This window comes from Pelodiscus sinensis, chromosome 2, assembly GCF_049634645.1.
Source record: "Pelodiscus sinensis isolate JC-2024 chromosome 2, ASM4963464v1, whole genome shotgun sequence".
NCBI lineage: Eukaryota > Metazoa > Chordata > Testudines > Trionychidae > Pelodiscus > Pelodiscus sinensis.
In genome coordinates, this window is record NC_134712.1 from 57,162,706 (window position 1) to 57,181,362 (window position 18,657).

Sequence of the window (18,657 nt, forward strand, 5' to 3'; positions counted from 1 at the left end):
CGTGTTGAAGGCACGAGTCTTTTTGCCCGGCTGCAGGATTGATCACCCTGAGGCTGCCTCCCCACCCTTTGAGTCAAAGATAGGGGTGCGCGAGTTCTGAACCTGCTCCGAGTTCTAGTGTGTCTTTACGCTGTTATCGTTGCTGGATTTGTAAGTATTGCTTAAATATATTAGTTATTGGTTTAGTTAATATTTGAATCGTGTTAATTTCACTGTGTAATTCTGTAGCGTGTAACTGAGTTCTATTAACCACACTGTGTAAATTGTATAATCTTGTGTTGTGTAGTGGTGTTGTATTTAGGCCAAGCATAAGTGTTAGAAATAGAGACCCAGGAGTTGTTAAGTTGTAGAGGTAGATTAATGACTAACTCCACCAGTGGCCCTAAAATAACCATAGAGGGGCTGGCTGTGGATGGAGTTTTTATTATCATTATATTGGCTTTGTTTTTGTATTTTTTGCTTGCATGCTGCACTGCCTTAAGCGAATTAGAGATAGTGATTTAATATAATCGAAATATAATCACAACGTTTGTAATCAGTTAAGTGCAGTTTGGTTCAGTTTTCCCCTCCTGTAAAAGCATTAGGCAATTGCTTGTTTTAAAATTCATTTAAAAGTCACTTGATTTTTTATTAAAAAACCATTCTGTTTAATAAAAAATCATTTGTTTCACCATCATCCAGTAGTTTTCACTGGGTAGTCAGCTTTAACCCCTGGGGGCGCCCATCACATCACTGAACCAAATTGCGACACTTATATCTTAGGGTATGTCTACACTACCCCGCTAGTTCGAACTAGCGGGGGTAATGTAGTCATCCGCAATTGCAAATGAAGCCCGGGATTTGAATTTCCCGGGCTTCATTTGCATGAAGTCAGCCGGCGCCATTTTTAAATGCCGGCTAGTTCGAACCCCGTGCCGCGCGGCTACACGTGGCACGGAGTAGCTAGTTCGGATTAGGCTTCTAATCCGAACTAGCTGTACTCCTCGTTACACCACAGTTATATCTTCAGTAGCAAAATTATTGCTATTAGCCATTGTTGAGAGAAACAGCAGACATGACAATATGGGCCCACATTGTAAAGTTCTGTTCTGAAATTCAAACTTCTGGAATGTTCAAACCTTGTGTTTTGCTTTGGCCCAGCGAAGGCTGCATAGCGATCTGAACATCATCAGTCACATCTCTACTCGAAGTGACTCAACCTCAAAATTCCTTAGCACCAAGATGGATAATAAAAACTGACTGCATGTCAACATGAAACACTTTTCAAGTGTTCTCACCTTTCCTGTGTGACCTACAGCTGCCAGTCAGAAGGCAGAGCAAAGTCAGGTTGGATACTACTTGGGCTGTCTATCCTGATTAGCTAAAACCTCTGTGATTAAGTTGCATGAAAGTCCCTCAAGCAAAAGCAGAAAGACTTACATTTTGTTTTGTGAACCTGAGTTCCTGCTCATTTCCTCACTCACCCATTCAAATGTTGAGTCCTTTGAGGTTTAAACCTGCTCACCATTTTTATTATTATTACTACTGCTCTGTTCTATTTTGTAGAATGTAGTGCTTACATTTTCCAATTAAGATTAGAGTGATTGGTGATCTATAAACATATCTGGAAACAGCCCTGGCCCTGCAGATCTTAAAATCCAAATAAAAAGGTAGAAAAAGGATGGGAGAAATAACATTATTATGGTACGTATGGGGAACAGAGGCACAGAGTGATTATGTGACTAGCTGAAGGTCACACAGAAAATCTGCAGCAGAGACATGAAATAAAAGCAAATCTCATGAGCTCTAGTTGAACATAAAGCTATGCTTGCTTTCATCACAAAGACTCAATCTCTTGTTACTTGCTATCATATGGTTGCAAAGTTATTGCTATGTATGTTGATGCTGTGTTGTCTGTCATTGACTCAGTGTCTTAGGGTACGTCTAGACTACATGCCTCTGTCGCCAGAGGCATGTAGATTAGGCTACCAGACATAGGAAAATGAAGCAGCGATTTAAATAATCGCCGCTTCATTTAAATTTACATGGCTGCCGCGCTGAGCCGACAAACAGCTGATCAGCTGTTTGTCGGCTCGGCGCGATAGTCTGGACGCGCGGGTGTCGACATCAAAGGTATTTGTCAACCACCCAGGTAAACCTCATCCCAGGAGGCATACCTGGGTGGTCGACAAATACCTTTGATGTCGTCACCCGCGCATCCAGACTATCACGCTGAGCCGACAAACAGCTGATCAGCTGTTTGTCGGCTCAGCGCGGCAGCCATGTAAATTTAAACGAAGCGGCGATTATTTAAATCGCCGCTTCATTTTCCTATGTCTGGTAGCCTAATCTACATGCCTCTGACGACAGCGGCATGTAGTCTAGATGTACCCTTATTCTGCACTACGTTCACCTTGAGTACCTGGGATTATTTATAGCCACTTTTGAATTCACATTGCCATTTTGTCTAAGTTTCTCCACCCACATTTAACTTTTTAGGAATGATTTTGTCCTCAGGTGATTTTTACTTTCCTCTGCTTGAGATGTGGTCTGGGTATAGGGATGGTGTCATACTTCATACTTGTATTTCTGGCGAAACTTGGGGGATATAGTTCCTGGTTTTATGCTTCAGTAGGTAGTCCTTGCTACAAAAGTAGGATCATGAAGAAATGATGTATCAAATTAAACTGCTTTCCCAGTGACAATGGAGGGCCACTAAGTGGGATTAACTCAAATCTACTAGCATTTCAGGGGTATGATCTAGCTGTCATTTGCATTACCTGGATGCTGGCTCACGTACTAGGTGAGTTCAAAATCATAGGTAGCTCACCCCAGGATGGCACCAGGAGATACAGATACATCAGCAGACAGTATGAGGCACATCCTTAGATGATGTAAATTGTCATAGCTCCAAAGCCTCACTGGCACCAGCTGGAGATCTGTGCCAAGGACTGTCAAGCGTCAGAGCAAGACAGGTTTCAGATTCCTATAATTCAGAGGCCCCCAAACTGTGGGATGTGCCCCTCTAGCAGGTACAAAGACATGTTTGTGGTGTATGGCTGGGGCCAAGGTTTGCACCCCAGAGAGGGGGGAAGGGGAAGAAGGAGTATGACTCAGTTCCCTTCCCCAGTCCTGGTTACTGACTCCAGCTGTCAGGCCACACTCAGAGCCCCAGCTTCTAGCCCCATATTTATGGCACTGTGCCCAGTGCCCTGGCTGCTGGTCTCTCTCAGAGTCCCAGCTTGGAGGGAAGGGGGTGCAGACAAGGGTAAAGTGTGAGTGGGGGGGTGCAGTAAAAAGTGTGGGGACCACTGCCATAATAGCATGAGCTTCAGGGGGTAGCCGAGTTAGTCTGTTACAGAAAAAAAACAATAAATGATCTGGTACCATCTACATGTTTTGTTAATCTATAAAGTGCTGCCAGACCATAACAGCATGAGTTACTAGTGCACATGGCTGGAGTCACACACAGTTCACATTCCAGTCCTTCCTGAATGAAATTTGGCTTATGTATTTCAAGTAGTTATTACACCAAAGCTTCACATTCTGACCGAACATTGAGTCAGAACATTAAGTCATATGGAGCTAGCCACTTGGCTGTACTATTCATGAAAATACCCATGTAGTATGGTCTGCCAGAAATGAAATGCAATGTAAAGTTTAGTCACCTACCTTTTCTTCTCTCTCTCTCTTTTAAAATAGCTTCTAGCCATTCTTGCTTCTCTTCAGGAGTTTTTGCCATGCATACAAACCACTTGTTCTTTGCTGTGTTGTGGATCTTCCAGCCATTAACAACAAGGTGGCCACTGCTATGGTAATCAGCTGGAAATAGATAATGGAGAGAAATCTCTCAGAGTAGCATCAAATTAATTAAAATAAGACTACTTTTTATTAGACTTCCCACTGTGATTCCTTAGCTCTCTCTCTAAACCAGGGGTGGGCAATAATTTTTGGTGGTGGGCCACTCCAAGATTTTGGAAAGTGGTCAAGGACTGCACTTTTCTGTGGAGGGGGTGCGGGGTCTAGGATGGAGGTTGGATTCAGAAGGGTGCATGAGATAAGGGGACTGGGGTGCAGGAGACAGTCTGAGAGGGAGTTTGAGTTTGAGTGAAGGAGGGGGTTGTGACTTGGGTTGGGGATTGGGGTGTAATGTCAGGGAGGGAGTGGGGGTGCAGGACAGGATTCTGGCCTGGGAGAGAGGTGTAGGGGTGCAGTGTCTGGGAGGGAGTTCTGACTTGGGGCAGGGGGTTCAGAGGGTTTGGAAGGTGACTTGGGGGAGGGAGTTCGGGTGCAGGAAGGTCAGGGGTGCCAGAGGCAGGCTCTGGCTGGGAGGCGCTTACCTAAGCATCTCCCTGCCTGCAGCACTCCCAAAGCAGGCCAGGTTCCCTGACTGCCACAGCTGCAGAGCATTGAAAATGCAGCCTGCTTCCTCCACGTGGCTCTCAACTACGGGAAGGGGAGATGCTTGCGCTGCCCCCATCCCCTAGGCCAATCTCTCAGCTCCTATTGGCTGTCTGTTTCTGGCCAATAGGAGCTGAGAACTGAGCAGGGGGAATGGAGATCACTTGAAACCTGCCCCTCCCTCCAGAGTAGCGAGTCATACAGAGCAGCCCTGTGTTTCAAACAGTGGCTGCTGTGTGCCTGAGGGTCCCGGGAGGGGCATCCACGGGTTGAATCCAGCACGCCAGAGGTATCTTGCACACCCCTGCTCTATCCTGTAGAAGAACAAAGAATTTAAAGTATTGTGTATCTAATTTGAACAATCAAAATCCAGCCAGATTTTAAACTGTGTTGTATTCCCATATACTGTATTCTCTCCCAAAGAAACCTTCAGTGAATTTAATGCTTTTGAATACTGCAAGATTGACGGCATTAGAACCTGACATTCTCTATATAACCAAATGATTATTATTTGTAGCTTTCCCGCACTACACTGCCAGCATGCCTAGGTCTCAACCTTCGCTTGGAGTGACCAAGTTCAAGTCTGCATTCAAAATAATTTAAGTCTCCATTCCAAAGCAGTCTTTGGTTCATAATTGAATAGCTAACACGACATTATCTTAATTGGATGATAGCTGAATAAAGAAGTAGGTATCATAAGAATTATTGGTTAACTTTAGTACAAATAGAAACAAACAAAATAATAAAATTTTCTTTGGTTTCCAGACCAGCCATTTTTCCAAATATATGTCAGCATTAGCACATACAGTATAGTATGGTTTTTTTTTTTCAAATAGCTTGAAATTTCAAATTTATTACATTTACCAAATTTCAAGAACAAGCTTTATTCCACTAATGTTATGTATTTTTACTTACAACATGCCTTTAAAATTTGATGCTGGCATTTTATTCTGTGAATCTTATCTGGAAACTTACTACACAAGCAAAATTTCACAACAAAACTAGTGCCCTTTTCTACAGTGAACACCCTATAACAACATTATCTACCTTTCCTTTGGACAGAAAGCCCAAGTGACCACAAAATAATGTTATGAAAAATATAAATTAAAACTTGAATTAACTACCACTGTGCAATAAAAAAAGATCTAAGGTCAACAGTCTCTCATCACTAACTTTCTTTAAGAGACGGGAAAATCCAAAGGCCAGCCAGAAACCATCCTAATAACTTCAGAGCTTTACACTTTGTAAATCCTTTTCCATAATTCAGCTCAGTTTTGTATAATGAGATGGGATTTTCCGAAACTGAAACCTTTGGCAAAAGGCTTGCTGAGATTTACCATAAATCTCAGCAGACATGCTGGTATCCTTTCAATAACTTTGCATTTTAATAAGCTGGAATGCAGCCAAGTATTGTATATATAGGCTGGGAAACATCACTAACTGTCAGAATTTATTGTTCAGAGAATCCGGAAACTGATGTTTAAATATTCAGCTGAAAAATTGTTCTGGGGTTCAAAAGTGTTTGAAAGAATGTGAGTATCAGAGGGAGAAATTCCTGGTAATTTTATATTTATTATACTATTTACAAGTTTTTCCATGGCACCTATTACCACAGTATTCAAACCCTCTAACAAACACTGACATATTTCTCATCACACCTATGTTAGGAAAGGAAATACTATCATCTTCACTTTAAAACATAGGGAATTGAAGCAGTAAAAACTTAAAAAACAACAGGCTAGTAGCACCTTAAAGACTAACAAAACATATAGATGGTATCATGAGCTTTTGTAGTCCCACTTCTTCAGATGACTGGAGTGTTAGAAGTCCAGATCCAAGAATAAATAAGGGAAGGAGGGGGAGGGAGAAGGGGAAAAAAAGGGGGAAGAGGGGAGAAAGAAGAAAGAGAAACAGTGAGTAGATAAGCTTCAGAGGGGTAGCCGAGTTAGTCTGTAACAGGAAAAACTTTGGGGTTTTTTAAGTTTTTCCTGTTACAGACTAAATCAGCTACCCCCTTTGAAGCTTTTGAATGGATGCAGTCCAGGATTAAGGTCCAGATCCTCAATAATATTTACACACCTAACTTCCACCGATTTCACTGGAATACAGGAGTCCAAATACCTTTGAGGATGAGAGCCTAAATGACTAGTCCAAGGTCACAGAAGTCCATAGCAGAGCTTGAAAAAGAACCCAGATCTTCAGCGTACCAGACCAATTCTATAACCACAAGATGGCCCTTCTATATCTGTTGTTCTGTTATCATATTGGGAGCAGGCAGCAGTTCATATATTTAGATTGCCTAAAATTTTTATTACATAAGATTGCTGAAACCTTTTTCTGAGACGCTTTAACATCTCCATTGTTAGCAACAGGTCTTTGAAATTTGGTGTGTGGAAAGCTCTGGGGTCCCAGAAGTGCACTTGCAACTGCCCAATGTGTTGCCTATCAAGTTTTGCTGAATTAAAACCCTCTTGAAAAAAATACCATTTTCTTTCTTTTGTTCTTATTCTGTCACTTGCATGCCCCAGAAAAAGCTTGGCCAAATTTCCAAACAACAACTCAACATGAATATTCTAGAGTTGGGACCAAGTTGCTCTCAAAGCGTCAGCATCAGCACACACTGCACTGGGAAAACCTGGGAGCTGCTACCATGGTATGCAAAGCAGGAAAATCAGGCCACACCCTTTCTGCAGCCATCTGCAGACTCAGCATGTGGTCCAAGGGGCCCATTTATCCCTCTCTGGGACCCACATGAGGTGGGAACTCTCCAATCTCCCACAGAGTAAGGCAAAGAAAGGCAGCCTGACTTAACCAGGCTTCCTATGATCAGTCCATAAATACAGCAGATGGCATCAGCAGCCCATCCCCTCCATCAGGATAACAGCCTTCTAATGCTAAAATAGTTACCCCTGAAGCTCAAATGAGAGCAGTTGAACTATACTGAAGTGCCAATGTTGGGGGGGTTAAAACCTGTTTATTTTGAAGAACAGGGGCCTTGTTGCAGTCGCATGTAACAACATTTATTTTTCTTTTTTTTTCTTTAAAAAAGTATTAGAACATTCTATAAAAATATTTTAAATGAAGATATGTAGGTTGCAAAACCTTCAAAAAGCACACAAAGACTAGTAAAGGACAGACACAGCGTTGCTAATGCAATCTTTATTCAGTTATTTGTGCGCATGAATTAGGGCACAGTTTTTAGTTACATGCTCATATACTGTTTTTTCCAATCTCATTAGGTACACAGAATGGATGCACAAGTGGCAGGGTTGTCAAGCACCTGGTTTTCAACCAGGATCAAAAATGGACCCTTGTGGTTCCAGTCAGTACTGCTGACTGAGCCGCTAAATGTCTGGTTGGCGGCTCAGTGGGGCTAAGGCAGGTTCCCTCCCTGCCTTGGCTCCACACAGCTCCTGAGAAGCAGCAGAATGTCTGAATCTAAGCACAGGAGTGGCCAGGGAGGTTCTGTGCACAGTCCCTGCCCCAAGCACTGGCCCTGCATCTCCCATTGGCCAGGAACCACAGTAGCAGTGAGTGCATGGAGCCCCTGGTCCCTCTGCCTAGGAGCTGGACATGCCACTGCTTCTGGGAGCTGCCTGAGGTAAGCACTGTCTGGCCAGAGCCTGCACCCCAAAACCCCTCCAGCTCATGTTAGAACCCCCTCCTATGGCCTAACTCCCTCCTAGAGCCTGCATCCCATACAGCCACCACAGCCCTGAGTACCCTCCCACCCTTAAACTCCCTCACTGAGCTTTCCTCCCATATCCCAACCTCTGGCCCCAGCCCTGAGCCTTCCAAAACTCTCATCCCTGGCCAACCCCAGAGCCTTCACTCCCTTTTGAATCCTGAGCCCACCCTCACACTCCCCAGCCTGGAGCTTCTAACTGCACCACAAATCCCTCATTTCCAGCCCCACCTCAGAGCCTGCACCCCTTTTCAGAGGCCTCACCCCTTCCTACACCCCAACCTCCTCCACCAGCCCAGTGAAAGTAAGTGAAGGGGTTGGGTGAACAATGGCGGAAGCAAGGATGGAGGGAGCGGCAAGGCCTCAGAGAATATGTGAGGAATAGGGGGCAACAGTGTTTTGGTTTTGTGCAATTAGGAAGTTGACAATGCTAACAAGGGAGAGAATTAAGATTTTCACAAAAAATCTGGTGTTTCCTAACTTTGGTGTGCTTGACTTTACAGCCTAATGTTCTTTTGACATAGTTTATTTTGTATTTAATTGTAGATATACTTTTCTATATTACATTTATATAACTGAATTAAAACGCAGACAATACAAACATTACTATGATGAATAATGTCTTTTCTGCTCTAATAAATACAATAAGAAAAACAACACTATGTCTCCTGATGTTTGAAACAAAATGAAAAGTTTCTACAAAACTGTAATCCTCAGCAAAGGCCTGGCTTCAGCAAAGAAAAATAGCTTTTAGGAAACACATTGTTAATTTCCCCAGGCACATCATTTGCATTATAATATATCATATACATGAACCCCTCTTTTCCCAACCATTTGCTTTTGCTAGCAAACAATAGAATATATAACAGCACTTCTTTATATTTGTCAATCAACATACTCTTCTAACCATTCTCTCAGTTACACACTGCTGAAGAAACTGTTAAACAATGATGGAGTCAATCAGCTTACACCAGTTAAGAATCTGACCCCATGATATTAAGGGGGAAAAAAGGTGTCCATCAGAAGGTCTGGAAACACCACTTAGCATCCATTAGTCTTTATTGTCATTATTTAAAATTTATAAAAAGAGTAGAAAAATTGTGTGGAGTTTTGTGAAACTAAAGGAAAAGATCCCTGCCACACACCATTCATAATCTAAATTAAATTAAACATTGGACAAAATGATAGCAACAGATAATTAAGGAGATGAAACAATATAATGCCAAATAAGAGTACGCAAAACAAATAAGAATGAAGCTTGAAATAATAGATTGGCACATTTAGGAATAAGAAGGGAAAAAAGAAAAGAAGCAGACAGCACTAGATTAGAGGTCAGCTGTACAAAGTACAATGAATGAAGTGGGTTAGAAAGGAGGCATTTTAATTCACCCACTGGACACAGGCAAAGAGGTCAGCCCACACATGGGAACAGCATGAAAAAAGGCATGATGATGCAAATGGGAGACAGACAAAAGGAGCAGCAAAGTAAGAAAAGATGGTGCAGCATAGATTGTAGGGAAGTATGTAGAAAAAAAGGTGTTGGCAAGAGGACAGCTGTACAGAGACCTGGAAATGAAGGTGAAGCATTTTAACAACATACAGAGAATCGGTGAAGCAACAGAGACATGGCAAAAGCAGCAGAAAAGGAAGAGTATTTTAGAATTCTGTACTGATTGATGGGAGAGAGTCAAGGATACAAGAACATAAGAACTTACAGTAATCCAGGTAAGAGAACCTTAACATGAATTTAGCTCTTAGTAGTGGTGAAAAGGAGAAGCCCTGGATTTTATTTATGTTTCAGGAGAAATGACAAGATAAAATAAAAACCAGGATGTGAGGACAGAAAGAAAAGAAAGATTGAAGAATAACACCCAACCTTCTGAAGTGACTGAGATGACAATAGCATTTTCTTGGGATAGGGGGAATGATAGAGAAGGAAACTATATAGGAGTAAAGATGAAATATTGATTCTACCCAAGTTAAGCGTGGAGAAGTAGTAGGGTATCCAGTATAAGACAATGAAAGGTGAGGAAGGGTGTGAGTCTGAACACAGTGGAAGAGATTAGGAACTGAGACGTATAATGGGTCAGCAATATATTGATGGTATGAGAGATCATGGGAGCTAGTAATTAGACATCAGGTGAAGAAAACAAAAAGGACTGTAAACTAAACCATAGCGATCACAATTAAAAGTGGAGAAGAAGGAGAGAGGAGTCACATTGAGGGAGTGGCCAGCCAAGTCAGAGGAGAAAGAAGAACAAATTAGTCTTTCAAAAACCCAGGGATGAATGAGTGTCAAGGAGAGGTTGGGAATTGACAGGCCATAGACTGTAGAAGTATCAAAAATAATGTGCCAGGAGATATCACTCCTGGGATGCATGAAGGAGAAGTCATTACAGTCTTCTATGAGGTAAGTTTCAGTATAACAAAAGAGGCAGGAAAGAAAATGGAGGACCACTGAGAACAGACAGCCTGCTCAAAGAGCAAAGAGAAGGAAAAAGGTACAAAAGGAAGCAGGACTAAACACTCTGCTTTAATATGAAGATATATATCATCCTGTAATCTCGAAAAACATGAAAAGCAACCAACTATCAACTTCCTTCTTTCATCTACTTGATTTCTCTTCAAATCCATCCATCACCTGCTTCTTTCATCCCCTCCACGTCATCATCCCTATCCCCTCCATCACCAATCCCCATTAGTTTTGTTAAAGACAATCAACTTATGTGACATGCTATATCAGTAGAGCTGGCCAGAAAATGCCAATTATTTTTTGCAGATATTTGCAGATATTTGCAGATATTTGATCACATGACTTGTTTTCAAAAATGTCTCCTATCTACAACTGGGACAAAAATTCAAAATACCAAAATTTTGTGCAAAGTTATCATCTGGGAAAACAATTAATTGGGCCAAAATGTTTTGATAATTTCAAAATGTTTAATTTTTACCTTTCATGTATTTTAACATTTTTCAGTATCATTTAGCTAAAATGTCTAAAGAAAAAGTCATTTCAAATCAGGAAATGAAAGCTTTCATTTGGAAAATGCTGAAATAGGAAATTTCAATTATTTCAAAACTTTTCCCCCAATTTTTAATTAGATGATTTGTTCAAATGAACCTTTCCCATGAATAGTTTCAATTTCCACAATAAACATTTTCTAATGAAAAAACATTTAGTTGGATCTTTCTCAACCACCTCTATCTATGAGCTCCTTCTCCTTCCTTCTCTCCCTCTCACTAGTAAGTCTTCCTCCTGTGGGAAAGAAAGGGCTGCTTCTTTCCCTTCCCATTTCCCCTCTCCCTCTTCTATGGGCTGCAGAAACCCCAAACAAAAAACAAACAAACAAAAAACCCTCTTCAATATATTTCATTTTTTTAAACTCAAAACCAAAATTATGTCATGTGTTAGTAAAAATGTTTGGTTTCTAAAAACATAGAAAATTTTAACTGAAACCCAAATATTTGTTAAATGTTTTCACTTTCCAGAGTGTATGGTATATGTGTGTATTTTAAAACAAAAATAAAGAAAAGTTTGATCAGATGTTTGCATTAAAATGTAAAGGGACAAAATGCCTTTTTTCCTTTTCCTCACATTAAACTTACTGTTTTGCAATTATAGTTTATAAAAAGCAAATAAGATAGTGTTCTGAAAGAGGCAACTTTCAAAATTGTTTTTATTGCCATGACATAGAATACAAACAAGATTCTCACATGGTAAGTGTGCTGGATGTTATAAAGTGAAATTTAATGCACCATTTCAACCAAGACAATAAACATCACTTTAGCATTTCATCATGACTCTGCATCAGCATAAATCAGTCAGCTGTGACTGACAAGAACAGTAATTTGCCAGAACAATAGTATTTTAAATCAATACTGTGTCACAGAAACAAAGTTTTGCTGTGAGATCTTTATTATTTCTTTTTAATCTGAAAGATGCTAAACACTCTTTACTCACTCAGGAGCCAATGGAAGCTGAGACAGCTTAACACTTCAAAGGAGATAATCAGCACTTTCTAAGACCAGGTTCTTTCTATTAAAACTCATCACTGCAAATGTACTCACCTGTGCCATCATCAACGTTCTCCACTTCCATTACTTCTGTATTTATTCTGCCTCGAAATAGGTATCGGTGGCCATCAGTGGAGGCTTTGCTGTTCTTCAAACGTCTTGCAAGAGAAAAAGAATAAGAACACTGTCCAAACACCATACTATGCTTTTTTTCTGTACCATTGCTACCATTTATATTTCTGTATATCAGAAGAATCTAATGGTTGCTATACAAATTAAGGTCCAAATGTACTGGTTCTGTAGAAATAAGAATGGTCCCCGTCATAAAGAATTTACACTGCACACTTATTTCGAAATAAGCTATTCCAGAAGAAATACTCTGAAATAGCTTATTTGGAAATAAAACCTCTACACTACAGGGAAGCCTCAAAATTAGTCCAAGGCAGGCTTCCCTAATGTGGACATGCTACCTCAATTTAGAGGCCCAGGAGGCACTGGGGAGTAATTAGTTTGAGTGGCCCGGGGACGGGAGGAGAAGCTATTTTGAAATAGCAGCTGTGGAGCATTCACACTACCACTATTTCGAAATAGGCATTATTCCTATTGGAGTGAAGTTTACAGAAGTTGGAATAAGCCATGCTTGCATTGTAATTTCAAAATAACATCAGTTATTTTAAAATAACTGTGCTGTGTAGCTGCACCGTTAGGGTTTCTCGACACAGCAAAGTTATTTCAGAATAATAGCCGTTATTCTGAAATAACTATGCGAGTGTCTACACAGCAATTCCGTTATTTTGAAATAATTTCAAAATAACAGATAGCTTTTTCCGTCTTCTGAAAACCTCATTCTACGAAGAATAACGCCGATTGCGAAATAGCTATTTCGAAATAGAGCGCGTGCAGACGCTCCATTGCTGCTATTTCAAAATAGCCCCTTACCAAAGCCATTCTAAGTTATTCCTCCTGGTGCTCTATATCGAGATAGCACGTCTACATTAGGGAAGCCTGCCTCAGACTAATTTTGAGGCTTTCCTGCAGTGTAGACGTGCTATTTCAAAATAATATTAGTTTTCTGAAATAATAGTTTTCAGAATAACTATTCCAGAATAGCTTATTCCAAAATAACTGTGCAGTGTAGACATAGCCTTATAGAGCTGTTATAAAATTATAGTTCACTCACAATATAGTTGACATAATAAGAGGACAGTGAGGAAAGTTCACTTACAATGACCCTCTCCTCCTCCTCCAGCATTTCCATTCTAAATCTCTTTTATCAATCATTCTTGTTTGCTAATTAATTGTCCTTTTGGGCTGAAGCCTCTCACACTTTAAACCAGGAAGAAGTCTTTCTGGAATATTTGATAAACACTGATGCATGAGTAAAGCCAACAGTCCCTGATGATCAGCAAGAGGGATTGAACATGGGACCTTAGGGCTAGCTATATGCCTCTACAGCATGAGCTCAAAGCCAACTACTGCTTAGCTAAGGCTATAGAACAGACTTTACTCTCTTTTTCTCAGTGCCTCTGGGTGACATATGATACATCCACTACTGAGTTATCAGCAAAAGAAGTTCTTTTGGAACTATTAGGTAATATTCTGGGGCTCTTGGCTCCCAGATATCTCGAAAATCAATTTATTTTCTAAACTTCCAACATGCCTTGTAGAGAGCTCTTAATGAAGAACAGGTACCATTTTATTTCAAAAGCAAATGACTTAAAGCAGAGCATAGCTTTTGACTGACAAAACCATGTGCTGAATATACACTCTGGCTACATCTACACTGCAGGCTTCTTGCGCAAGAACTGTTTTGCACAAGAGTTCTTGCGCAAAAGGTCTTGCGCAAAGAGCGCATACACACTGGCATGTGCTTTTGCATAAGAGATGTGCTTTTGTGCAAGAGCATCTATGGCAGTGCAGATGGGCTCTTGCACAAGAAAGCTCTGATGGCCATTTTAGCCAGAGGCCATTTTAGCCTGTTGCCTGTCCATGCTGCCTTCTTGCGCAAGCAGGCTTATTCCTTGTGGGAAGAGGAATAACTCTTGTGCAAGAAGCCCTCTGTTCCGACACTTTACTGTAAATTTACTTGAGCAAAAACATGCACGCAGTACAGACGCTCTGCAAATTTTTGTGCAAAAAATGGTCATTCTTGTGCAAGAAGCCTGCAATGTAGACATAGACCATAAGTTATTTTCTTTAACATCTGAAGCATTGATTGATTTACTCCAGATATATCCACTTGCATTAACCTAAATGATCCAATATGCTTACATGGCAGATTTCCTTCCCGTATGATTGCTGAATAATCCTTATCTGATCAACAGTTCAGTACTACATTTTTTATCAAACATGAAACAGGCAGGTTGACCATGACATTTTTTTATTTCCTCGGTATTAAAAGAGAACAACATAAATACAGAAGACAATAGAACCCTACAGGGATGAGGCAATATGAGCTATGAGTTCCAGTTAGTGTACCTATTTTTTTTTTAATTATAGCAATTCAAAACAGCGTTGACTTTAATGAGGTCACGATATCGCCCTCCATTCTTTAATTTTGGACACTTACATTTGCAGAGGTGATATTTGATTTAGTTATGTTAGGCCCCCAATCAGAGAAGCACTTAAAAGTACATGCTTAAAATTGAACACAGTTTCACAGACTTCAATGAGAATGAGGAACATATTTAATTGTAGGCATGCACTCAAGTAGTGTTCTGATGCTTTCCAGAATCAAAGCCATGGTAATGAAATGCATATATTGGCCACAATCACAAACATTCTAAACAGACATCTATCTTTGGGGATGGGAAAGGAAATAAGGGGAAAGAAAGGAGAAGAAGAAATCTTAAGATTTTACAGTCATAGACCAAATGCTTATAGCTTCTTCGTGGAATTTCAATATTTTAACCAGTGTAGACACCTTTTCCACCAACAATAATTTGTCTTAGCCATTCACCTAGGGTATGTCTAGACTATATCCCTCTGTCACCAGAGGGATATAAATTAGACATACCAAAATTGCTAATGAAGCAGGGATTTAAATCTCCCGCACTTCATTAGCATAAAAATGGCCACCGCTTTTTGTTGCCACGGAGCTTTGGCGACAAAAAGCGGCAGTCTAGCCACGGTTCTATTGCTCATTAAAGCCTTTGGCGACAGATCCCTTATGCCTCATAAAATGAGGTATGCAGGATCTGTCGCCAAAGGCTTTAATGAGCAATAGAAATGCAGCTAGACTGCCGCTTTTCATCGCCAAAGCTCCGTGGCAACAAAAAGCGGTGGCCATTTTTATGCTAATGAAACGCAGGAGATTTAAATCCCCGGTTCATTAGCAATTTTGATATGTATAATTTACATCCCTCTGGTGACGAGGGATGTAGTCTAGACATACCCCTAGATTCCTGTTCCCTTTGCACAACAGACAGTAAAAAACATTTACAGGGCAGAGTGAAACTTCTTAAAGAATCCTTAACAATGAATCCCCTGATTTCTAAGAGACTAAAATCTCAGCCTCACATTGCATTAACTAGGGTTTAAATTGGTCTCCCTGAATTATAATTTTCTGTGTCTAATGACATAAACAACTACAGGCAAAGCAGTGTTGCATAGTGGTTCTAGTACTGGGTGGGGATTTAAAAGACCTTGGTTCTACTCCTGGCTATGTCACTGGCATGCTGGGTTCCTTAGGCAAGTTATTGTCCCTCTCTGTTCCTCAGTTTCCTCCACTATAAAATAAGGGCATCATATTGACCTCTTTTGTAAAGCTAGATGTTACCATTATTAGTTGTCATCGAGTAATGGAATATATATAAAGTTTGTGTCCAATATCCATTTTAAAATGTATTTATAAACCTTCATCTTATAAACAATCATTTACTGTACCAAATTTCCTATTTTCTTTACCAGAGTTATGATCTGAAACCCCATTTGCTTTCTTTCTACTTTGCTTCATTTTTTTAAAAGGTCATTGATAACAGAGATCTTTTTATATACCATGTAAAATATCCTCAAATTTTATTGGTGGGTGGCACAATAAACATTTTTAACCTGAACTATGTTTTGACTGAAAACCAAAACTAAATATGATGCCTTCTCACAGTAAATTCTGTGGAATTTCTAGAACATAGCCCTCAAATACTGAATCCTAAAAAGAAAGAGGCAGATACACTAGAGTCAGTGCAGCAAGAGTCAGTGCAGCAAGATGTAAATTACAGCTTCTCATAGGAGCTTACTCCACGGGTGGTCCATGGCTGTAAAAAAAAAATTGGTGGGTGCTCAGCAACCACCAGCATTTCTGTGAATCAGCTCCTCCCCCACCTCCCAGTGCCTCTCAGCTGCTGGAAGTCCCACGTCCCTCCAAACCCTTCCTGGCCACCTGTTCAGAAGCATACAGGAGGACCTTTGCTGGGGGAAGAGTGGAGGTGGGACACACTAGGAGGAAGAGATGGGGCAAAATGAGGCAGCTTGGGGGAAAGGGTGGAGGTCCTGGGGCAGAGTAGGGATTGAGCACCATTCAGGAAAGGAAGAAGCCGGTGCCCATGAATCTCCTTACACCTATAAAAGCCACTGCATTAAGAACATAAGAATGACTATACTGGGTCAGACCAAAGGTCCATCTAGCCCAGTATCCTATCTGCCAACAGTGGCCAATGACAGATGCCCCAGAGGGGGTCGACTGAAGCAATGATCAAGCAATTTGTCTCCTGTCATCCTTCTCCAGCCTTTGACAAACAGAGGCCAAGGAACCATTCTTTATCCCCTGGCTAATAGCCTTTTATAGACCTAACCTCTGTGAATTTATCTAGCTCTTTTTTAAACTCTGTTATAGTCCTAGCTGTCACAGCCTCCTCTGGCAAGGAGTTCCACAGGTTGACTATGCGCTGTGTGAAGAACTTTCTTGTATTAGTTTTAAACCTGCTACCCATTAATTTCATTTGGTGTCCTCTAGTTCTTATATTATGGGAACAAGTAAATAACTTTTCTTTATTCACCCTCTCCACACCACTCATGATTTTATATACCTCTATCATATCCCCCCTCATTAGCAGGCAATATTTGCACTAGCATCCTTTTTCACCTGGGGACAGCCATTTTAGCTACTGCTAAGAGCTCCCTAGAAGCTCTTCTTATGGGAATCACTGCAGAAGATGGCTAAATCAGTACTTTCCCTGGCTACTCTGACAAAATCCCCTTAAAAAAAACTGTTTGGTCTGACGTGGCCCCCTAGTTCTTTCTAATGCAAAGGCAGAGCCAGTCGTAGGGGAGGGCAAGCTGGGCAGTTGCCTGGGGCCGCCATTTTCAAGGGACCGCCAACAGAGCCGGTCTTAGGGGTGGGCCGCACCCATATTTTGATCCAACCTCCTGAATGCTCCCCCCAGGTCTCCCTGGTTACTCCCTGGCTCCATTTTTTTTTCTTCGACAAATTTTCCCCGGTATTTTTTTTAAACTATCTGGCAACCTTACCGGCGAGCGGGGCAGTCGTCCGTGACTGCCAATTGGTTAGGACTGGCCCTGTGCAAAGGTGTCCATTACTGTTCTCACTACTGTTCATTACACCACTGCAGCATCCTGTCTTGAAAGACCTTCCATACCCAAGGTTCTCCACAAGGGTCTATATGCCAGTAGAAGCCACTAAAGATCTGATAGTATCTTTTCCAAAATCTATAATGAATGCAGGTGAAAAGATCTCTCTTCTCCTGATGCTCTGGGCTAAGTAAATCATAGAGCATACTGTACATAATAATCACATGAATAAAATATGCAACTCAGATACTCAAAAATAAATACTTTTTTTAAGGAATAAGGAGTCATATCCATTCAGAGCACGTGTAAAAAATATATGTCTGAGAGTTTTCAAACAGGAATTATACTCCCAGTCAACATAATGGACAGTTCAAGTCTCACACTCATGCCCTAAGGGTATGTCTAGACTGTGTTGCTCTTTTGGGGTACCGGAAATATCCCAAAATAGCAACACCTTGTCTTTAAAAGTACCTGCTGTTTCCCAAAATAGCGGGTGCACTATTCCACAAGGTTCCACAAGGTTCAACCTTCGTTCCACAAGGTTCAAGGAATTTGTCAGAATAGTGCCTTATTTTGAAATTTGGCTTTTTCAACTTAGCGCAAATTGCGTAGCTTATTCCGACAGAAGGGTGCTGTCTAGATGCATCCTTAGACTTCTCATACAACCTTAAATATGTTATTTACAAATTATTCATTTTGGTTCATTCATTTGTATCCAAAATCCCACTGACATTCTTGGATGGTTATAATTAAGAGTATAAGTTCTACTGACTTTCAATGAGATTTAGGCTCTTAAATGTCCATCACTTTTGAAAGCAGTACAGGCAGTCCCCGAGTTACACGGATCCAACTTATGTCGGATCCGTACTTACGAACGGGGATTTTCTCGCCCCGGAGGACACAGGCGGCGGGACCACCCAGGCGCACTGCAGTCCCGCCGCCCATGTCCTCTGGGGCGAGAAAAGCTGCTCCGCGTCTCCCTGAGCCGGTTGGGGGGTCTCCCAGCAGATCAGGGAGACGCGGAGCAAAGCCGCGGAGGACCCGGGCGGCGG

The 18,657-nt window shown here is 41.1% G+C and overlaps 1 protein-coding gene across 4 annotated transcripts in view; it reads right to left on the bottom strand.

Annotated features, from left to right (window-relative positions):
* The window catches only part of PREX2 (phosphatidylinositol-3,4,5-trisphosphate dependent Rac exchange factor 2), a 266,937-nt gene that overhangs the window by 155,727 nt on the left and 92,553 nt on the right, over nucleotides 1-18,657 (bottom strand). For all 4 annotated transcript variants that reach the window (XR_012901404.1, XM_075920573.1, XM_006131490.4 and 1 more), the window contains exons 8-9: nucleotides 12,134-12,237; nucleotides 3,652-3,801 (exon numbers count right to left, since the gene is read on the bottom strand). Coding sequence is in view for 3 of the 4 variants with exons in the window: in XM_075920573.1 (XP_075776688.1) it covers nucleotides 3,652-3,801; nucleotides 12,134-12,237 (254 nt within the window). In the remaining variant the exon portion in view is untranslated. The remainder of the gene's footprint in view (nucleotides 1-3,651; nucleotides 3,802-12,133; nucleotides 12,238-18,657) is intronic.